A 24,911-nucleotide genomic window follows, 5' to 3' on the forward strand; every position below is an offset into this window, starting at 1 on the left:
GGTCGATTCAAGGCGCTTCGTTTTTAAGGGACTGTTCTGGTTTGTACAACTGAAAAATAGTCGATTTTCTAGAATCTTTTCTTTTTCGTTAAAAAGGTAAGGAATATTGACACAAGATTTCCTCGTAACATTGAGTAGTGCTGAAACTAATTATTTGTATTTTTTTCATTGACAATTGTTATACAGGATGTTTTGTTTAAGCGAGTACAGCAGGATATCTTGAAAGATGTTGTAGTTATTAAAAATCTGTTCCTATAAAAGTTGTTCGATACAGCGGCTTACATCATGTAGTAATAATCGTTTCCTTGTGGTCCACAAGTTGTGGATGGAGTAATAGAGGAGATCTGGAGGTCAATCTCATTCTTTTAAATGGAATGCTATGTTTTTTATACAAAAATATAGTAGAGTATCAAATTCTGAATAAGAAAGTATTGACCTTTATTAGCCCTAACACGAATAGGTAACGAGTAATTTTACTTTATTACTTAAACATTTTCTTCGCGTAATGCACTCCGGGACAAAAAGATAGCATACCTTATATTTTCCCCTATTTTGTGTTAAAAGCTGATTAAGATACATATTTTCTTTTACTGATAACCCAGACCATGTCTGTGTATACAATTTACGAAATATCGTCCACAACATATACCTCGACAGGATTCTAACATAAAAAATGTAAATATTATTATTCGCAAGCGGGACAAAATGATAGCACATGTAGTAAATCTACGCTTTCCAGTTACACTGAAGCTCGCAAATTCCGAACATCAACTCCGGAACATAGTTAATAAAGTCCATGATATTATTTCGTGTTGTATATTTGTTCAAAAAAGGCGAAGTATTATACAAAAATGGATCGCGGAAAAAGATTGAACGCGTATGAAATTGACACTATAATAAAATTGAAAGAAGAACAACATTAAGTGACAAAAATAGCAAAAATTATGAATAGAAGTCGAAAAGTAATAATGAACTTCTTGAAAAATCCCGGGAACGGTGTGCAATACTAAGAGCAGCATCAAATTCTAAGATGACTGCAAGGCAAATAGCTCAAAGTGTTGGTGTAGACACTAATATAAAGAATGTGAGACGTGTTTTACAAAACTGCAAAAACATAACTCGAAGAAAATTGAAGATAAAGCCTTGGTTAACTGTGCAACGTAAGATGAATCGATTACACTTTGCGGAAAAGAATATTCATATGCGAAAGAAATGGCGAAGAATAATATTTACGGATGAAAAGAGGTTTAACTTAGATGGACCTGATGGTCTGAGTTACTATTTTCACGATATGCGAAAAGAGGAACAGTTTTTGAGTCGTCGGCAAATGGGAGGTGGTGGTGTGATGATTTAGTGCGGTATCGGGTACTATGGTAAAATGGAAATCAAATTTACAACAGGAAAAATGAATAGCAAAATGTACTTGGAAATGATTAAGGAACAAATAAACACGTACGCCACCAGAATTGCTGGAGAGAAGTTTATTTTTCAGCAGGATAATGCCGCAGTACACACTGCAAAAGTAGTAAAAGAATACTTTTCTCGAGAAAAAATTCACGTTTTGGATTAGCCAGCAAGGTCACCTGACCTTAACATTACTGAAAATTGTTCGGGAAATCTTGCCCGAGCTGTATATGGAAATGGCAGACAATTTAGAAATATTGCCGAATTAAAAAAATGTATTCAAGATGAGTGGGAGCAATTAAAGCAAAAAACTATTAACAAACTCTATAAATCTTTGCCAAAGAGAATGATGGCTGTTATTAAATGTAAAGGAGGAGCCATAAGATATTAAGCATTAAATATCATTCGTTGATTCATTGTTATACACAATTTTAAGTTAAATGTGCTATCACTTTGCCCCACCATATTTCCTTAAAAGTTCTTTTTTTTTTTAATAAAATTGTATAGACTGACGAAATTCAATCCAATTTTATTTGTGTATGTTTATAGAGGTATTCTGCAAGAATGTATAAAAACAAAACTTTGGTTGTAATGTTAAATAAATAAAAATTATGTTAATTTTAAAGTGTGCTATCTTTTTGTCCCGGAGGTATCAAGTTGGAAATTCAATCTTATCATAGATTTCCACAGGACAGCGATGTTTACGTGACAGTGTTTATCAACACAACATCTATCATAATCCGCAATCTTCTATTATGTTATATTAAATTATGTTAAATAACCTTTTCGTAGTCCGCACAAAATTAAAAATTACTTACATTAAAAATTACCAAACTTGATATAACTTTCTGTTCGAGTGACAAAACATACACTCTTAAATTCTTGCTACCATTATATACAGGGTGGTCCACACAATTGTTTCAAGTCATAACTCCGTTATTATTGCATCAACGAAAAAATGCCAAAGGAGAAAGATAAATGATTCGAAGAGCACTACATCTGTAGGCCTTACAATTTTTTTTAGATGCAGCAGTGTATATGCAACTAACAATTGCATTATTTCTTTAAATAGAAATGTATTTTTTTTTACATAGATCGATTCTTCTGTTCATTCTACGTAAGAAATAATTAGGGTACCATGGCAAAAAAATTATTAGATCTCGAGATATTTTCAAAATATGTCTTTATTGAAGAAGATGCTCAAACGCTTCATGACTAGTAAAGTAAACACGCTTGTAAAGGTTGGACATTGTTATCATAACAGAAATTGATTTGTACGAGTAAGCATTTCATCATTCAGTAGCGATGCACGTATCGTAACTCGAGTACGAAAACTAAGAATTTGAAAAAGTGTAACTGTATTTCACTAAATACAAGAAAATGTATTTTACTAACAGTGAGAAACAAGATATGTAGGACGTTTTTGTGTTGTGAAATTCCTACAAGGCTAAACTTTCGTTTCTATACAATTACAAATGACGTAATCTAATATCTATGGTAGAACTCATTTTTGCAACCTCTTTAAAAGTTACCAATCCTATCGAGACTTATTTTCTTTAATATCTCATCTTCAGAATTAATTTATTTACAGTCTGTGTCACAAGGGCATGTTGTCTATATTTTTGTAAATATTGTTACGCCGGGGGTGGTGGCACTTCGAGGAGTAGACATTTTTAATAATCAACATGTCTTTTATAAAAGGAACAAGAACTCAAAACGTTTATCAACAATAACAAGAACACAATCGGTAAACATGTCTGTTCGATAGCAAGTCTGGCGACGTTCTACCAATTCAAAAGTTGCCGGTTCTCTTGGTAACGGGAACATCTCGACGATCCGCTTCCGCTCGCTCTTCAGATCGTACTTCAGATCGTCGCAGCATTTTCACGCTGCCGCGACGATACAACTTCGCAATATTGCGGCATCTTCATACCTCCGTACAACATTGCTCCCTCCTCTTCAAGGCGGACGTCCCGTCCGCGGCAATTTCATTCAGCTATCCTCTAACCTCGGAACTGTCACATATCCAAACACCTCTGTCTGAAAAGGAAGTAAAGTAACAGGCAAAACATTTATCTGAGCGGCCTTTACGAGACAGCTTGCGCCACGACATTCGTCCATCGGCTCAAGGAAAACCGCTCAAAAACCTTGAGCATGGCGCCGGTGTTCCAGTTTCCGGTTCGAGGTAAACTCTTGACTAATTCTCGCCCTTCCTCTTGACTCTTGAGGCTTGCATGTTTCATTCTTGAGGTCTCTCGGATAGGAATTCTCCCAGCTAAACGGAGAAATTCCTACCCTCGCCGTCTGCGATGAAGAGTCCTCTTCTTGGACGAGAGGACTCTGTCGCCGCAACAATATTTATATATTTGTACAAAGTTTTATATGGGTCGAATCTACACCTAAAACACTAATACGCATTTACCTAGTAAGGTGTCCAATATCCACCATTAGCAATTATAGTTTGGCACCTTTTCTGCATGCTCTCTACTAACTTGTCAAAAATTGTCTGGCGTTGGCTCACGAAAGTAGTGATTGTGATTGGAGCAATACAGTGTTGAGTGACGAATCTTTGTTTTGGGCTTGGTGTCCTATTAGACATGCTTGGTCTGCCCGTGGAAAAAAAAATAATACAAAGATGTGTGAAACACCCCATAATAGTGCATGTTTGGAGTTGCTTTATTGCAAGATGTTTCGGGACTTTATGTACAGTGGGTGTAGAATGTATTCGTACACCGATCAATTTTCCAAAAAACTTTTGTGTGAAATTGTAGTTTCTTAACTTCCTTTTTTATAATCAATGATATTTCAGATATTCTCGGAAGTCTCCAAGATAGATATAGTCCAAACAACATTTACTAGTTAATATAATTTGTGAAATTAACAAAAAAATGCGAAAAGTGGGTAAAAGTATAGAAGCAATAAGTATTTGTACGATTCTTATGACGAACCATTTACAACAGAGTTTGTAACGTAAACACATTAGTTTATTGCTTCGTGCGAATTAGGAAACATCAAATTTCCAGGAAAGTACTTTTAAACAGTTGTGCGGATACTTATTGTTTCAATATTTCTATCGATTAATTGTTTTTTTCTTGTTAATTTTGCAACTTACATAAATAGCTACCTTTTTTGTAATCTATCTATTTTAGAGATTTCCTAGAACATGTAGAATGTCATTGTTTATAAAAAATACGTTAATAAATTACAATTCTACATAGTTTTTCTGGAAATTGATCGGTGTACGAATACTTTCTACACCCACTGTATCTCCACTCACAATCTGAATGCGCAAACAATGCTGAAATTATATCAAGGGGGACTCACATCCATGAAACGTTGGTTCAATCAAACCAAAGACCAGTGGATATTACAAGGAGACAACGACCCTAAACATCGAAGTCGGGTCTATAAAAGATGGAAAGAGGAAAACGTTATCATCGTACTATGGTGATAACGATAGTATAATGTATATTCGAAAGATATGGAGGTCGTTTTCAGCATCTTACCCCGAAAAATTAATAGAAAGCATGCCGAGACGGTGGCAAGTTGTAATTGCTAATAGAGGAGATTGGACACCTTACCAGGTAAATGTGTATTAGTGTTTTAGGTGTAGATTCGACCCATATAAAATTTTGTACAAATATACAGGGTGTCCATGTATGAGTTCAGACATACGCAGGGTGTCAATTTTACAACAAATTTCTAACAAAAAATTACTCTTAGACATTTTCTTTGTGTCGCCTTATTCTCGAGAATTTTCACTATTAATATTTTTTCTGCGTTTTCGACTTGACACTCTTTAAACGGCCACTCCACTAAATTACAGTGGAAACTTAAAACTAAGTATACCATTCGAAAGAGCGTTAAATTTACCATCTCTCTGATTCGAAACCAAAATTTATAACGTAAATTTAACAAGTGAAAAATTAGGTCAAACTTTACATTGTGACAAATTTTAAACATTTAACTTTTTCTGTATTCGTTTTTCGGTTTCAAAGACATAGTTGTTTGATGGGCACTCTTCGGGAAAAACATCCTCGAAGTCTCAGCTTTTAAATGGTATTATCAAAAGAAATTGTACGGTGGTATTTTAGGGAGAAAATGAAGTTTAAATGCAGAAAAGCGTTCAAAATGCCTGCCTCCTAAATCAAAACTTATCGGTTCTCCTGTGCCAAAAACATCGATTTCTTGCTTTGTGTAATCGATCGTGTTCCAATCTCCATATCATTTATCGGTACACCGAGGTTGATTTTGATTAAGTAGTCTCTAAAAACGAAAATTCTATGGATACATGTTCAAAAAACAATTATTATTCGCCTCGCTCTCAGACTCTACACACGGTTGGGAGAGGTTTCAGGTGTCAAAAAATCGTTTTTTTTTTCCTAATTGAGGAGGCTCATGAGTGTCACTAAAAAATACATCGAACCCGATGTCATGTTAATTTTAAAGTGACAAGGCGATTTTTGTTGAAAAATTTCGATTTTCACCTAAAAAAACCCACACTTTTCTGCATTCAAACGTCATTTTTTCCCTCAAATACCACTGTAAAATTTTTTGTTATATAGCATTGAAGAGTTGAGACTGGGGAAGTTTTTCCCGAAGAGTGCCCGCCAAAAAACTATGTCTTTGAAACCGAAAAACCGATTGAGAAAGAATCAAATTTTTTGAAAGTATCACAATGTAAAGTTTGACCTAATTTTTCACTTGTTAAATTTACGTTATAAATTTTGGGTTGACATCAGAGAGATGGGAAATTTAACGCTCTTTCGAATGGTATACTTAGTTTTAAGTTTGCAGTATAATTTTTGGAGTTATGGCCGTTTAAAGAGTGTCAAGTCGAAAATGCAGAACAAAAGTTAAAAGTGAAAATACTCCAGAATGAGACGACACAAAGAAAATGACTAAGAGTAATTCTTTGTTGGAAATTTGTTGTAGAATTCACACTCTGCGTATGTCCGAACTTATACGTAGACACCCTGTATAGACATTCACAGAAATATAGCCGACGCGCTCTTATGAGACAGACTGTAATTCCTTAGTAAAAATTCTTGTTAGCCATTTGTGGATGACGTGACGGTTAACATGTTAACGAACCAAAGGGGATTTAGGATGTACCAAAATGTTAACCGTATTTTATGACGATTGTTCGCAGAACGACCAGTGGATTTCTCGCTAAGCGGCGGTAGAGAGTCGCGAGGAAGCAGCGACGCTCCCGTGGACTCCGATGACGACGAGATCGACGTCCTGGGCGACGAAACGCCGGCGCCGTCTCCGACGCGAACGGGGAACATCCACGTATCCAGACGCGTTGGTTCGCCGACGAGTTTTCATCAGATGACGCATCCCCATTCGGTTAGCTTGTCCCACCAACCGCAACACGGCCAACCAATCCAACGTCAACATCGCTGAAATGAGATAGCCCAAGCGTGTCGATCTTTTAACAACGACACGCTCCTACCTCAGGGTGAAACGAACATCTTCGAGTGGCACCTCGAGGACACGGAAATTGGGAAAGTTTGAGCCTTAAACATTCAGGATGTGAGTGGTGATGTCGAATCGAGATGTCGAGGATGGCTGAAGACTTTAAAGGTTCATTTCCGTGGAGTTATCGTTTGAATAAGAGTTTCTCAAATTGGACAAGACGGAGAAGGATATTGCTGAGTGGAATGAAATGCTTCTTGGAGTGTTTTGTTTATATTGAGAGAAGCCATGAACCCTTAGAAGCCTGATTTTCCAAATTAAATTTTTAAAAATACCAATGTATTTATTATTTGAACAATTTTGACAGCTGACGTTTATTTTTTTAACTTTTGTTCAAAAGAATATTATACAAAGATAACATACATACAGAAAAATATTAAAAACAAACCAATTGCAAGTGTACAATTCGATTTGAAAGTCCGATATCAAATTTGAAACTTAGGGCATGTAACGGTTAAGCTCTTGAAGGACGTTTCAAGAAGCGAGTAGTTATTAATTTAGGTGAGGCGAGTAGGTACTAATTTTCGAAGAGTTATTGTGTGAATTATTTTTTCTCAAATTGGCCGAGGTGGAAAGCATATTGTAGAGAAGCATAAGAAGAATGCTTCGTGTGATATTATATTGTATTGTGAGGAACGAATTTGCAATGGTTTTCCTTTTGCTGCAAGGTATAAAACCACATTAAGAAGCCAAATATTAATATTAATATTATTATTAGTGTTTCCGCGATTTTCTTTTTCCCAGAAAAATTCAAATGAAGTTCTTTTAACTTTGAGAATATTTTAGGCATGCTTTAACGTACATTTGGTAATTTTTTCAATTTATTTCTCAAAGAAATATTTGAAATATCAGCTTTGTTCTCTGTAGCAAGTTTTTGTCCAAGTCTCTATCGATGAAAATTCTGGAGGTCACAATTCTTTACATTATTAACATATTTTCCAAGAAAGTAAACCAAACTGTGGTTAAAAAAGTTAAGAACTAAATTTTTTAGGAGTATCTAAAGAAAAAGTATCAATTTTCGCAATCTTTTATGCAATCTTTTAAGCTTTTAGCAATAAAAAAAAACATATTTTACACAAAGACTGAATCCCAATTTTTAGTTCATATTCAAGGTATTAAATAAACAAAACATATGTAAAGTTTAAAAACAATCAAATAAATGCGATATCACAAAAATTCCTGTACGAAATGAATTATAAAAATTATCAAACGTACTTTAAAATATACCTAAAATATTCTCGAAGTTAAAAAAACTTCATATAAATTCTTCTGGGAAAAAAGATATCCCGAAAAGCATCTAATACTTAGCTCTCTAATTTTGACATGCAAATATGCTGCCACTTTAACATTCTAGAAGATATTATAATCGTAAACAATGGTAATTTGAATACAGAAGCAAAAGTACGCATATATGTCAATATCCTTCAAGAGGTTAATCAATTTATTGTTGATGAGAGTGAAATTATTTAAAAAGATAATGGAAAGTCATAAATAAATGAGATTTTTATTCGTTATTTATCTCTAAACTGTGGATTTTATACATTTATGAGGCATACTGATATGAATAACACGTGCGAAATACAGTGGGTGTAGATAGTATTCGTACACCGTTCAATTTCCAACAAAAACTATGTAAAATTGTAATTTATCAACTTATTTTTTATAAACAATGACATTCTACATATTCTCGGAAATCTCTAGAATAGATAGAGAACAAAAAAAAGATAGCTATTCATGTAAGTTACGAAATTACAAAAAAAAAAAAAAAACAATTAATCGATAGAAATATTGAAGCAATAAGTATTTGCACAACTGTTTAATTTTTGAAAATTCATTAAAAAAAAGAAATTTTCATTAATTTACAAGTATATAATACTTCCTTCGTGGGATTTTCTTTTGATTGTTTAATTATTGCAACTCTTCTAAGCGTTAAATTAACTAAATTACACTAGTTTACAGCCAAAATGTACATTCAATGCCACAATTTTTTTCTTACGTATTTTGGCCTACTGAACTCCAAAATTGCAAGAAAAAATTTGTCTATGTATAGGTTTTTTTTATATGAATTTTTTAATTTTTTTTCGATTTTTTCTGACATACGTTCACATTTTAGGCCATATCTCGAGTTACAAACATCCGATTGGGTCGCGCAAGACGCCATTTTAAAGGTAATCGAATTTCCAACAATTGCTTTTTACATTATTTTTCAATAGGTTCAATAGTTTAAGTGTTACGAGCCAATATATATGAGAAACTTTGATTTTTTCGGCTAAAATAGAACACGAATATTTCTTCCATCGCTATGAAAAATAGAAATTGTCAAATTATGTCCAGTTTCTTATTGTTTACGTATAGATCGCACTTTTACGAAGAAAACAAGCTTTTGTTGAAGAAAATTTATGGATAAATACCGGAGTTAGGAACCATTGAGTAAAGGTACAAAAATTCCAATTTTACTCTGTTTTTGTAGTTTTCTCCTATTTATATAGGAGAGAAACATTTATTTAATTAATTTCGATTAGAAATAATTGCGGCCTTTACTTTGTCTTCTGTTATTCGATGGGTTCGTTTCTCTGATGAGGAACCAAATGTAGTCTCCCAACATTCTTTCATCCCACATTCCTTGATAGCCATTTACTTAAACGGTCCATGGACTTATAAACGAACAATAGAAAAGAAACGAAGTAAATTAAAATTCAATCAGACCCACTGGTCATCTTCTTACCTCCGCACAGTACCTCCGTCAAAATTACTTTACACCCACAAAAAACAAGCCGAAGCATTCTTCCTATAATCAATAGTCCTTACTAAATACTTATAACCCATTTACTTAAACTGTCCATGCACCTATAAACAAATAATAGAAAAGAAACGAAGTAAATTAAACACTTAAACTATTGAACCGATTGGAAAATAATGTAAAAAGTAATTGTTGGAAATTCGATTACCTTTAAAATGGCGTCTTGCGCGACCCAATCGGAAGTTTCTAACTCAAGATATGGCCTAAAATGTGAGCATATATCAGAAAAAAATCGAAAAAAAATTCAAAAATTCATATAAAAAAAACTTATCCAAAGAAAAAATTTTTCTTGCGATTTTTAAGTTTAGTAGGCCAAAATACATAAGAAAAAAATTGTGGCATTGAATGTACATTTCTTTTTTTTATTTTGTAAACTAGTGTTATTAGTTATTCAAAGTGGGATCTTCAATTCCTCTATTAGAGCCATTTTTAAAAGTATTTTACTGGAAATTTGATGTTTTCTAATTCGTACGAAGCAATAAACTAATGTGTTTACGTTACAAACTCTACTATAAATGGTTCGTCATAAGAATCGTACAAATACTTATTGCTTCTATACTTTTACCCACTTTCGCATATTTTTGTTAATTTCACAAATTATATTAACTAGTAAATGTTGTTTGGACTATATCTATCTTAGAGAATACTTTCGAGAATATGTAAAATATCATTAATTATAAAAAAAGAAGTTAAGAAATTACAATTTCACACGAAAGTTTTTTTGGGAAATTGATCGGTGTACGAATACATTCTACACCCATTGTACATGTAGATGAATGTCTCATAAATTGTTATATTTTATTTCGCATAAGTGCATGTGTGTTGCACACGTTTTGCATGTGTTTTTCGTGTTTGTATGCACGATTAATGTATAAATTCTACAGTCTGTCACTTTTTCATTCCACTTGTTAAAAGCAATAGAAAACCACTGAATTTTAATGAATTTATCATGTAAAAGAAGACAGTTTTGCTTGAAAGATTAATTTCATTAATAAATAGTACTAAAAAGTCTCAAGAATCACTTCAGATGTCTTTTATAAGCAACACAAACAGTCTAAATTAAAAAATTCTACGTACTCCAAATTAAATGAAAATTTGTTTAAACTTAAACATAGTCTTTTGAAAAACAGTTTCAAAGTTACTAAGAAAATAAGAATTTCCCATTCTACTTTTTGGAGGTTCACCAAAAATTCTTTATCAAGAAAAAGTTAAAATTTGAGAAACGCTGATTCGAACGATCATCGTTCAAGAAAGATTTATTTATCCATCGTCCAGGGAAATTCCTCGTGCAATTCAACCAATCTAATTTTATCGGATAACCTGTGGAATTTAGGAAAATCGTGGTTCCAATCAAATTTTCAATGATCTTGGTAACGATTTAATCGACGAAATCGTAGAGAAAGGAAACGTTGTCGATCAAACAAAGTGATGTAGATTCTTCGAAGATAGACAACAATTTCAATAAAAGTTTTTCATTCCCAGTGCGCCTAATTTTTAGCAACTGAAACGTATTACGAGACTGTGTTATAAGTGTAAAAATATATATATATATATGGAAGTGTAAGAAGAACTGTTTTCCGCGATTTTCGTTTCAATTATTCGGAAATTAGTGAAACCTTGAGAACGTTGAGAGAAAAGCTTTGGAACTATTTTCAATGCCAATGAGAATTAAACGATACTGTAAAAAAAAAAGCGGACGTAAAATGGTGTAAGATAAGACTTTGATAAGCTCCGCGAGCGAAAAAAAGAATGTAGAAAGTGTAAACGTGTAAATGACTCGCTAATCGATTTCTCGCGACACTTTTTATAGCAAAATGCCGTAATTAAAGCTAGTCTGTTTCGTGTCACTTTTTATAGCGAAGTAGAAAGTTAGCCTGTGGTTCAAGTTGGGATTAAAATGTCACGATGTAATTACGCAGTATGTTCTTTTTGCCCTCCTTATCACATCTTTTCCGTCGTGTCGCCATTATCGAGTACTGAGGGATATTTATAAAATTTTATTATCTTATTATCCAATTGCTGAAGAGGGAAATTAAAACAAGGCTTTTTCTATAGTAATTTAAACATTGGGGGATATTTATACAATTTTTTTATTTTAATATTCAATTGTTTGAGAGAGAAAATTAAAATATAGTTTTTTCTATAGTAACTTAAACATTTATTCTATCTTTTTTTATAGAACACGTTTATGTCGTGGAGATGTGAACACTGTCGACCACGAATCAGGTCATCGTCAAATATATAAACAGTTATTGACAAGACTGCAGCGCTCCTATATTTTGATGATTTGATAATGATAGTTACGCAATCAGTTACTATTTCCCATGGGTTTTATTCTTGGAATTGATTGTTAAATTTTTATATGACAATTTTATTACGTTGAAGACTTAACAGTGTAATAAGATTACAGATAATAAGATTTATTAACCCATTTGCACCACACAGAAAAGTGGAAAATTCGTTCTTATCACCAATATTTTATTTCAATTCAATTTCCAAGTAAATTGCGCGCATATATGTGCTAGCGATGCAAATGGGTTAATAATGTGACAGCTTGAAATTTTATATGATAGGCCAGTAATTTTCTTTCAGACTTATTTTCGTTAAAATTAATTTTCTTGCAGAATAACGAATTTATAGAATTTTAAAGTCAGTAAATATTTGTGCATAAATTTTAGAATTTATATGGCTATTTATAGAATGATCTCACATTAATGAGATTTGTAGGTTCATTTCACATATATGCCTGCAATCTTTTCCGATTATTGTCACATCAAAATATTCGACAGCGCTCCTACAACTATTTTAAAATACTTGAAAATTACTAAATTCACAAGGTAATTTTAAAAATATTAATTTTTTAACGGCTTCCTGGCTTTTCAGATAGCTTACAAATTTTACAAAACCCATGGAAAACTTCTTTTTTTATCATACCTTCCACTAAAAACGTCCATATGATAGTTAAAATATTGAAACATTAGAAGATAACATTAAATGAAGTCGCGAGATTGCAAATCTAAAAGTTCTGTGGATTTGCCCATGTACATATACAGGGTGTTCAGGCTATTACTAGCCAGCGTTTTTTTCGTAAATGGTACATATGAAAAAAAACTGTACAAGTGATACTGTTACAAGATGTGATACAAGAGGAACAAGTGATACTGTTTTTGACGTGCAATGTAGCCAGGTAGATTGTACTATTTTCTGAGAAATGAAGGTGACCTTCAGTTTTTTAAATGGAATGGTACATTTTTTGCACAAAAATAAGGTAGAGTATCGAATTCTAAATAAAAAAATATTGACCTTTATTAGCCCTACACCTAATAGGTAACGAGTAATTTCACTTTATTACTTAAAAATGTTCTTAACGTAATATCAAGATAGAGATTCAACCTTATCACAGATTTCCGCAGGACAGCGACGTGTGCAGGCATGAAGCTCCTGATGAAGTGCTAGGTGACAAGGTTGATGTTTTTCTTTACGAAGAATTCATAGAACACTTGTTTGAATATCCATCTTGATATTACGTTAAAAAAATTTTCAAGTAATAAAGTGAAATTACTCGTTACCCATGAGGTTTAGGGCTAATAAAAGTAAATACTTTTTTTATTTAAAATTTGATACTCTACCATATTTTTGTACAAAAAATATACCATTCTATTTAAAAAACTGAAGGTCACCTTCATTTCTCAGAAAATAGTACAAATACGAAAGATCTATATACCTGGTTACATTGCACACAAAAAACAGTATAAATTTGTCCTCTTTCATTTTTTTGTCATATATACCATTTATGAGAAAAACGCTGGCTAGTAATAACCTGAACACCCTGTATATTATACCGTTTAGAAGATAAGGTATACTTTCATTTAGGATTCATTTCTTTTCTGTATCTGTGAAAGTATAAATTTGTATAGACATCCACAGTCTAATAATTATATATATAATGGAAACTACGATATAATTATTAATTACAAGAAGAATTTTAATGGGAAAATTAGGGGGGCTTGTGCAACATGCTTATAGACACATCACATCACACTGTGACAAACAGTGTCGTTCGATTGACATTTTATGGCGTTTCGGGTCAGGAACTATGATCGTGCCTTTAGTGGAACGTTACCATTCCACTAATTAACAGCATGACATTTTCTCGACGTCGTTTGGGACATTTTCGGGGCTTAATGTGGTTCAACGAGTTAAAGGAAAGCAATTAGGACGAGATTAATTTCAAGTTGACACGAGCCAACGTCCATTACGATAATTGAGCTTGCGTATCACTTCGACTTATCTCAACTTTTTCATTTTACTGAATATACTGTGGATGTTTATGCGAATTCATACTGTTCTATAAACAAATAAAGAACAGAAACGTAAATTAAAGTATGTTTTGTCTTCCAAATGCAGTAACGTGTATTTTATTTTTCATATTTTATATGTTTATACATTTGTACACAACCTTGTATATTTGTGTACATATACATATTTACACTTGGTACGAATGCGTAAAATACTTGCAGTCTATTCATGACCATTAGACTGTGAATGTTTATGCAAATTTGTTTTTTCAGATAAAGACTTGAAATTTAAGTGAAAGTACATTTTATTTTTTAAACAGAGGAATATTTACTTGATTGTTGGTATTTTATATAATTTTGCATTTGTGCATATTTTTATAAATTTCACCATACTTTTATTTGCCATAAATGCATAAACATCTGCAGTCTAATCATTATACTCCATTACTCTATAGTGAGCAACCACAAACATAAAAACATAAAACTTAATACTTTCACTTCGTACAATTGTAGTAAAGATACTTTTCTTAACCAATTAGTAGAAAGTAGTTAAAACTTCCTATGTAAATTGCAATTTTAGCGAAATCTAAAAGATATGCATAAATTACAAGCTGTTTTTAATAGTTGGGAGTCTAGAGAATATTATAAAAATAAACAGTTTGATCCTTCACAAAAAGATGCCTGAATCTCACGAAAAAGGTTTACTTATTTATTGAAAAATTTATTGAAAAAGTATTGAATAAAATCATTGATTATACTATAAAATTCTATAATATAATCTGTACTAGTGTTTCCCAACGTGGGGCAATTTGATTGTTAGGGGAGACAATTTGAATGTTTATTTACTGTATTTGATCAATAATTTCCTAGTCATTTCTTCCTAAAACCTATCAGTTAAGTTTCTTTATTGAAGATTTCCATTTCTGAATATTCAAAATGATGTATATTAGGGGAGGGAGGCATAAATATTTTAGAAAAGCTTAGGTGAGGCATAACAGAAAAAAGATTGGGAAACACTGATCTATACTATACAGGGTGGTCCACGCAATTGCTTCAAGTCATAACTCCGTTATCATTGCATTTACGAAAAAATGCCAAAGGAGAAAGATAAATGGTTCGAAGAGCACTACATTTATAGGCCTTTAAATTTTTTTTAGATGTAGCAGTGCATGTGCAATTAACAATTGCATCATTTCTTTAAATAGAAATGCATATTTTTGTTTACACAGATCGATTCTTCTGTTCATCCTACGTAAAAAATGATTAGAGTACCATGGCAAAAAAATTATTAGTTCTCGAGTCTTTATTGAAGAAGAAGATGTATACATAGTGTAGGATTCTGTACTATAATCTGGGAGATTACACTGCTGTCAATTAAGCCCACTAACCATCTTCTTACCTCCGCACAGTAGCCCCGTCAAAATTACTTTACATCCACAAAAAACAAGCCGAAGCATTCTTCCTATAATCAATAGTCCTTACTAAATACTTATAAACCATTTACTTAAACTGTCCATGCACCTATAAACGAATAATAGACAAGAAACGAAGTAAATTAAAGTTCAATACTTTACAAGACCCACTAGTCGTCTTCTCAGCTTTGCATAGTAACTCCATTAAAATTACTCGAGATCCATGAGAGAGTCAACAAGTTGAAGCATCCATAAAGCTTTCCATAATCAATAGTCCTCGGTAAATTCCTGCTAACCAACACGAACTAAAATTCAGTCTAAGTTCGGTTCGCGAAGCTCCGTTCCCTTAATTACCATTTGAAATCCGCATCTTGATCCCGCTCGTATCGAGTTTCTTGACGAGATAATTCACCGTGTCCGTGTACGGAGTATCGAAGGATCAGCGTGCGTGATTTTCCTCGCAAAATACTGTCATCCACCATACATTTGAGAACATGCAGCGTGATTTTGCCCCGATAATGTGATTATAGTCCTCTGTCTCTCTCCCACTCTCTCTTCATCCCTTCCCACGCTCCTACGCCCCCGTGTGTACGTGTACGTGTGCGTCTGTTGGACCGTCCTTTTCATTCCCTCCCCCGGGCCGCCGCCACCCAACGAATCTCCGGTGCCGCAAGGGGGATGAGAACACCGACACCTCCACCCTCCCTATATATAGTACGGTCCTGAACCGAGAGAGTAGCTACGCTCGCTCTGATCCCTCGCAATTACTTCCCATTATCTGGGTATTAGGATTCACCCCAACTGGAAGCACGACGTGTTCCGCAGACTCCGCCTATGCCGATGCCGTGCCCCGAACCGAAAATATTCTGGCTGTCAGTTCGGAATATCCCTTTCTTTCCAGACATGATCGCAACTCTCTTATCTTCGGCAACAGGTAGCTAAAGACGTAAATGAAAATCCTCTTTTACAACTTTCATCGATTCAACTATGGATACCACGAGCAATTTCACTATCGATCCCTCGATCACGATGGTTAGTACAATAGCTTAATTCATTTTGATAATTTATGGTGAGAATTGTTAGATTATGGGTGGAAGCAAGAAATAAAATAAGAATATAATTGTGGTGGGAAAAATGACTGACACAACTCGCGATAAAAGAAAAACGGGATATAGGTATATTTAATAAAATATAGATGTAAAATTATATTATATGACGCGACGCTTGACCGCTCCTTGCAGATCTCAAAAAAAACAATTATTTAATATTCCGTCGCACCTTGTAGACGGAAGTTTCCTCATTCACGCTTCGCATTCCACTGCTTGACTGTGTTGAAGAAAAACGCAGCCAAGCTCATTCTCTGAACATCCACACATACATTCATACATTCATACAAGCAATCCTTTAAAACTAAACAGTCTATGCTGTATCTTATAATCTAAACACATCGGCGACGGCGCATAGTGGTCCGGATCGAGAAATTTAGTGACATTTAACGAAAAAGTCAACATTTTCACATAGATGTATGATGAATGTATATTGCTTTGTAAATGTCTGGTAATCTCAGAAATGAAAACTTAATAAAATTGAATAAAAGCCGTAAGTGTAATAGACAATTAAAGTTGAAAGTTTTGAAAACAACTTTCTTCGCAGAAAAAATTACCTGTTTTGTTTAAGGTGCCCTAATGATTCTTTTCAATATCTTTTTTTCAATTTTTGTTTAAATGAAAGGTATATCGTTAAATTACAAATTAGCAGTGTCACTTAAAAGTTACTGTACATAATGTATTACAAATGTTACGTTGAATGTAATAAAGAAAATTCTTAAAGTTATTAGTAATTGGCAAGGAGTATCTTTTGAGTCTTAAGAGATCATAAAATTCTACAACATCGAATATCTTCAGCATACTCTCTCCTATATAATTATACAAGAATTATTTCCTACTTCGTCCTACTTTACAAGTTATTATTCTTCAAAGCTGTGCATATCGCTGGGTGTATAGGATCTATCAGCGCTAGATGGCCGCGGTCATGTTTCAGTCACCACAATGCAATACAAAATCCTTCCGATTGAAACACTTCAAATGTTTATGCTATGGTACAGATAAGAGTTCGACTAGGCTTTTCTCTTTCGATCTGCATTCAGTTGATCCGAAGCCTTACCAGCGTGAACAGTGACATTTATTTGAGCATTATATTCTATCTTTTTTTCCTATTGTTAAAATCTTGTATTGCGTAGTTTTTATTTAATGTTTATCTCGATATAGTTTTTTTCTTTTACATTATTTACTGTAGTTTAATTATTGTTTAGTGAAGTGATTAGTGATTACGTTTCTGTTATATATTTCACTTATATTTGGTAAGTACCTACTTAAATACATGGACATTTGTTACGTGTGGTACTTTCTGTGTTTAAGTCTTCTTCTTTTCTTATTCGGGCATTTGTTACTTAATAAGAATGGACGCTTTTCATACAAATTTAGATTTATTTATGACGTTAAGAAATTCGTCCAAAGATTTAAATGACTATTCATTTTTATATGAGAAAGTATGTAAAGAAATGAATATGCCATTAGAAACATCAAATTTGTTAAAAACGAATTTAAAAAAGTTTGTTTCTAATTTAAAACAGAAATAGGTGCAATCTCGTTATATACAGGACAAATTTTTAAAACGTATCGAAAAATGGTGTAAATTGGGTGTATTTGCAGTACATTGTTGAAAGGGTATGTTGTACGAAACGTGTAAAAGGCATTCAAAACATCTGATCCATGCATGGAGAGTAGAAAGGCCAAATGAATAATTGTTAACATCGCACACTTTTGAATTTTCCAGATCCAAATCATTCACTTCGGTTCGTTTAGCCTTACAAACATAACAACGTATTGCAGATTTCGTATTAGTAAGGGCATTGCAAATTTTATTATCCACCATTCTAGGGAGCATTACATATTCTATTTGTACATTATTTATTTTAACCGGCTTTAGATTTACTATTTCATGATTAATGGTATTTGTTATGTCATCTATAATTTTCTGGGTTTCTTTAACAAATTCGAATTTAATTGAGCGACAAAACCATGGTATATATTCTATTTTATTATTGATGTGATTGATTTTATCATGTATAATATCTGTACTTACCATTCATTTAATATTATTGGTATCTATGCAAATAAAATCAAATATTGAAAAAAACAAAGAAATTATTATTTATTATAAGATAAAGAAAAATTATATAGTTTCATGTATGTATGAAAAATAAGTAACAGGGTACAAAAAAAAATTAATTTTGTAATATTTTTGTTGTTAGTATATACAATTATTATTGTTATAACATTTTTCAATTTCCTTCCTATTATTATGCATACGAATATTATTTAGTCCAAGTTTCATGCTCATATCTCGTATGGTTCAAAAGTTATAAGCAAATGTCACTAAATTCTCGATCCGAACCACTGTGCGGCGCGGCGTCGCGCCGAAACCTCTTGACGTGGTGTCTACCTCGTCCCCTGACTTTCGCGACACCACATAATTTTATATTAAATGATATTTTATCACTTAGAGGCTAAGAGAGGTAGTCGCGTTCACCATAGAGGTTGTCTCTCGACTAACTGACACTCTAACCGTCGAACTCAAGTTTTCGCCACGGGTGTTTACAGTGGGTGTAGAATGTATTCGTACACCGATCAATTTCCCAAAAAAACTTTTGTGTGAAATTGTAGTTTCTTAACTTCTTTTATTATAATCAATGATATTTTACATATTCTCGAAAGTCTTCTCTAAGATAGATATAGTCCAAACAACATTTACTATAGTTAATATAATTTGTGAAATTAACAAAAAAATGTGAAAACTAGGTGAAAGTATAGAAGCAATAAGTATTTGTATGATTCTTATGACGAACCATTTACAGTAGAGTTTGTAACGTAAACACATTAGTTTATTGCTCCGTAAGAATTAAAAAACATCAAATTTCCAGTAAAATACCTTTAAAAATGGCTCGAATAGAGGAATGGAAAAAGATCCCACTTCGAATAACTAATAATTTAGTTAATTTAATGCTTAGAAGAGTTACAATAATTATAAAATCAAAAGGAAATTCCACGAAAAAAAGACTTCATAGAAGAAATGCCAGATTCATTTTTGTTATCGGACTAAATACAATATTTAGATCCAATTAGTTCAACAAGAATTCAAGAAAGATGGTGAGGATCGTCAACGCTTAGGATTGGATGAGATATCTTTGTTTAAAGGTGTGTCGACAAACTGGATAAAAAGATCGAATGGATGTTTGAATTAAAATTTAAAAGCATCTGTTAATAGTCATAAGTATTTTCAATAGAAACACGCGTTATACTGCGTATAGCTACGCGACTGTGGCAACGTGTGTGTAAGCGTTCTGTCGTCGATTGTTTAGGCTCGGAATGCACGTACGCGTCAGTGAGTTCCCGTAATTTCGAGGCGTATATTTTTCGCGCAAAATCCTTTTACAAAAATTGAAAAGCATATATGTCTCAATTATACGCATGCTGGGGGGCTGCGCCCTCCAGACCCCCTGCCAGGCGGGGCTCGACCCCCCGCTAAACTATAAACATCCCTCAGGCTAACCGTATATATACACACCTGAGTGGTGCGCTGCAGTACTTGTTGTTGGGGGCTTTGCCCCCAAACTTCCGATCGGGGGCAAGCCCCCGGACCCCATTTTTTTTACTGTACGAATACAGATCATGTGCTACTTTACCAGCGAATGATAGCTAACGCATACAGACTCACAGCGCGTACGTGTATTCCGACCCTAAACAATTGACGACTCAACGCTTATACACACGCTGTCACAGACGCGTAGCTATACGCAATATTCATTGTTGTAGCAGCACATGGTATTTTGCAAATATCTCGGAAACTAAGGCCGAGCGACGGTTATATGTATAGGAAAAAGTTATTCACAATATTGATTTCTACAACATATTTAAAAATCATCGAAATTGGAGAGGATGTACTTGTTCTCTATAATTACCAAAAAATTTTTGATTTTTTGAAAATCTTACACAGGTGGATCCCCTTAAGCCATTTACAGCATCAATAATTATTGCGTGATCTGTGGTAGGGCAAGTATTCGATGAGTTGTGATTGTTTGTTTCCATTGTTGAGATTCTATATTTCGGAGTCTCGTTGGTGTAGCATACACTATGGATTATTATGTTGTAGTAGTGAGATGTTACGCCATATCATTGCGCGCACTAACACAACACAACACGGTAGACTGAATTATACACAGAAGGCAAATAGCAGGGAGCAACTGTTTTATTTTTGTTCAAGTGTGTGCCGACACTAAACCTTATTTAAAAATTGCTTTCTTATTTCTTTGACGAAGACTTGTTTCTGTAAACAAAGAAATTCCTTTCTTTTTTAATTACGTGGTAACTTCAATCGAGGTGAGTCCAATAAGTGTTTATTTTAACACTTTCATAAATTATATTCTCCAGCGAAACAGAAGGAAAATAATTTTTATAATGTTTTCCAAAAACCAATTTACTAATTCTAGAAAGTATTCTAAATGTATGCATTTACTAATTTTAAAAAGGACCCTGAATGTATGAATTGGAATTTTAAATGTTTCTGAAAAGTCCTAATAAGTTTGTTTATTTTAAAATTTGTATAAACCATAAATAACAGAAGGGAAGGAAATTTTATACTGTTTTTCAACAGGAATTTTCTTATTCTATTTCACAATAGAGGATTATCTTGTACGTAAAAGAATTTGTCCACTTCAAGCACGTGGTTACCTAGCCTATAAAAAAACTATTCCTGCAGAGGCCCTAAAAATAAGGAACGAATTATACAATTTTTACATAATTTCTATTCAGTTTCATACAATTTCCATTGGTAAAGTAGCCTTGACAAATACATTAGAATATTCGAAAATTTGAAAGAAATAGATCATGAAAACCTACAATTACCTAATGTTGTCAAACTCTGTGATAATGTAAATCATAGAGTTAGATTGATAAAAACCTATAACTAATGTAAAATATTCCCAAAAAATCAAAGAAGTCCATTTTCCCATTCACACTTCTAATTGCAAGTTAAAAATTCTAACCAAGCAAAAAAATATTCAGAAACAAAAACCTGATGACAATTTTAATCTTGTCGATAATTTATTCCCAGTACCACTCTATTTATAGCAAAATGAGAGCTTCAACGTTCCCAACAGCTTGAAAAGCTCTATCCCAACCTGATCTGCCACAAACTACCTAATTTTCGCTGATCCTACTTTCCACGCGTCTAAATAAGTAAAGTACTCGGAACCAAAAACTTTAGAACAATTTTAACCCCGTGGATAGTTGATCCCCCCTATTATTCTATTTATAGCGAAATTGGGGCTCTAATGTTCCCAACGGCTTGAAAATGCGTAATTAACAATTAGGAACCTCGACGCAAGCCAGAAGATTGGAGAACGAAGCCGAGGAACGACAGCGACACGGTACCCGGAGGGTGGGTATAGAAAAAGCAAGTATCTCGTAAACTAATGACATCACAGGAGGCCATTTATGACGTTTATTGGATTCCGTTAAGACGTCTGTTATTAAAGTACGTAAATAAAGGGGGAAGATTCGCACCCGTTGCCGGGCAAAGGGAGCTGGAATGCGGCAAAAATAATGAAATAAAGGACAATGAAGTGGCAGGTACAATAACCAATGGAGCCTAGGACGGATGAGAATGAACAAGGCGGCGAGCCCAGAGGAGCTTCGACGGGGGTTGAAGCCGAGTGGGGTAGCTGAGCGGGCTAAATGCAGTGGGCGTGTTCCCATTACTTTCATTATTTTCCGTCACTGGGGTTCGGGCACCGATATGCGCAGTGCTGGACGCCAGCGGTTCAGTAAACGTCCAAGGTACCTCTAAATCCACCTGCCAACAGTATTATACATACAGTGGCGAGCATATAAATAGGGAAAATGTTTTGTTAACTTATAAGACGTTGTTCTGCAGTCCCGATTGGTATTTCTCCTTTAGTCTTTCCATACGTCAGAAGTACATTTTCTAAGCTTTACAATGCTGTATAGTTTTAATTACTAACGCCGTTTAATTAATATAAAAAAAATAGTAGACTTGAAATAAGGACATTTTTGGAGAGGATCTAAATAGGGAACTACAGAATTATTTTATTTTGTAATATAAACAACATATTCACAATAACAAATTAATATTTCGTTGTGTCTCCCTTTTTTCTTATTACCTCACCACACGACGTGGCATAGAGTCAATAAGACGAATACAGCGATCGATTGAAATACTTTTCCAAGTTTCGTCTATTAAAACTCTGACAATATTATGAGTACACTTTCATTGTATTGGGTTTTAAAATATTTCTCAGGTCATTCATTGACGCCAATACCTTTACTCTCGCAAGCTTTCAGATAATTTGTCAGTTTAAAAATTTGACAATATGAGTACACTTTCATTATTTTGCGTTTGAAAATAGTTCTTATTCATAGACACCTTGACCTTGGCTGACCACGCCAAGCATTTGACTTCTAGGCCACGGAAATCTAGGCGTAATTTTTTTTCTTTTTTGAAGTTTTTTATCGGATTTATTTTACATTGTTCGCGTTCGACTGACTGTCAACCGCTTGTTCCTTTCGTGAATTATTAGGTGACTGCCTTTTGTTTTCCGTAACTCAATGTTTCAATTGATATTTCTCATTACGAGTATAACGATGCCAAAATATTATTTACAAATTTTGAGATTTCAAATTGAAAACGTATTTTTATCAAAATAAAACATAGGCTATGTTACTTAGGGATAGTGTAGCTTTTTATTAATGAACAAATGTTTAAAATTGGTTCAGTAGTTCCGGAGATTAGGCCGTTTAAATAGACAGAGAAACAGACAGACACTACAATTTTTCCCCTTTTCAGAGATTGAATTTTTTAAAATACCAAAATAGGTACTTGATTAATTATATTAAAGGGCATTACGATTAAGTTTCATGCAAATCCAACCATAAATAAAACATTCTTGATATAAACGTTAAAATCCCTTTTTACCCCCTTCGGGGTAGAATTTCGAAATATCCCCTCTTATTCCTTGTATACATCATAAAGGAAACCTCTGTGCAAAATTTTAGCTTTCTAGGTTCAAGGGTTTAGCCTGGGCATTGATATGTCAGTGAGTCAGGGCTTTCATTCTTATACAGGGTGTCCCAAAACTCGTGTAGGAGCCGGAAATGGGAGGTAGGTTGTGGGAGGTGTAACGATTGGGATAACATTTGAAGGACCTCGTGGTAAGTGTTCGGCTATAAGGACGTTGAATTGAAATTTTCAAAATTGTTGAAAAATTTCAAAATTTCAAAATTTCAAAAGTGCGTCGGATCAAAAATCTAAGTGCGTCAAGCTGTCTAAACGGGGGATGTAACCCTAATAGACAGCTCGCATAAGTGAAAAAGTGGCTGAAAACGCCGTATTAGCCCCTTTTTCCATCGAAGTACGGTTTCGCGACGGTTTTCAAAATTCAACAGTGCATTAATTCCGGAGACTCTTCAAGTGTTGAAGTAGGATTAGGGTTAGTTGAAATTTTGAAAATGTTAATTTATCGTCCTTACGTGCAGACACTAGTCTCCAACATCGACAAACACCGCCAATAATGAACAGGCTGTATGCTGCTAGTGCGTTGTTTCGTGTTGTCTAGCAATGGTTTACGTTATGATAGAAGCCAGGCAGCTGCGCAAACTGGACGAATTTTGATAAACTTATAGACTTTTACCACATTCGCTGAAACTTATAGACTTTTATCATATTCGCGTGAAGCAAAAGTGAGAAAAATAATCTACGTGTGAACTTCGATTCCTTCGAATCGATGCTAGGACATAACAATATGTAATTTATAATAATGAAAAATAAAGCAAAGATCTGCATGAATTATAATTATATTAGAGTGACCGAAAAGTAATCAAAATTTTATCAACATTTATTTATTAAAGAAATCTTAAATACTAATCAACAAAATAATTTCCATCATTTTCTAACACTTTTTGCCAGCGTAAGGGCAGTTTTTCGATTCCCTTTTTAAAAAAGTCATTCGATTTTTCATTGAAAAACTTCTCCAAGTCGAGAACATTTTGATTACTTTTCAGTCCCCTTAATATAACAATTAAAGGGAACGAAGGAAGAAACCAGATTAAAACATCAAATATTAAGTATTTCTTGTGATTTCTTTTTACAAAAAAGAATTTATGTAAAGTTCTTTAGCTTTGAAGAAATTTTAGGTACATTAAGGTATATATTTGGTAGTTTTTACAATTCATTTTGCACAGAAATTTATAACGTGCAGTTACTCTTTTTTTTATATCACTACGCATTCCAAAACGCCCTGTATATGTACTCTACTTTTGACATGATTATAGGGATCGGCTATTCGATTGAATTTGTTCCTCATTAAAGTATTTAAAGCCTCAACGCGTTAAACAAGTCAAATATTCGGTGTTCGAGAATCGCTTTATTTATTGCGCTGGT

At 33.6% G+C, this 24,911-nt stretch overlaps 1 protein-coding gene across 1 annotated transcript in view; it reads left to right on the top strand.

The window, feature by feature from the left end:
- The window catches only part of LOC128872350 (brain-specific homeobox protein homolog), a 36,463-nt gene extending 24,873 nt beyond the window's left edge, over window positions 1–11,590 (top strand). Inside the window, exon 3 of the mRNA XM_054114957.1 lies at window positions 6,557–11,590. Within this exon, the coding sequence (XP_053970932.1) occupies window positions 6,557–6,813 (257 nt within the window). The 3' untranslated portion in view covers window positions 6,814–11,590. The remainder of the gene's footprint in view (window positions 1–6,556) is intronic.
- The last annotated feature ends 13,321 nt before the right edge of the window (window positions 11,591–24,911 follow it).

The sequence above is a fragment of the Hylaeus volcanicus genome, chromosome 2 (genome assembly GCF_026283585.1).
Source record: "Hylaeus volcanicus isolate JK05 chromosome 2, UHH_iyHylVolc1.0_haploid, whole genome shotgun sequence".
In the NCBI taxonomy this organism is placed as follows: domain Eukaryota; kingdom Metazoa; phylum Arthropoda; class Insecta; order Hymenoptera; family Colletidae; genus Hylaeus; species Hylaeus volcanicus.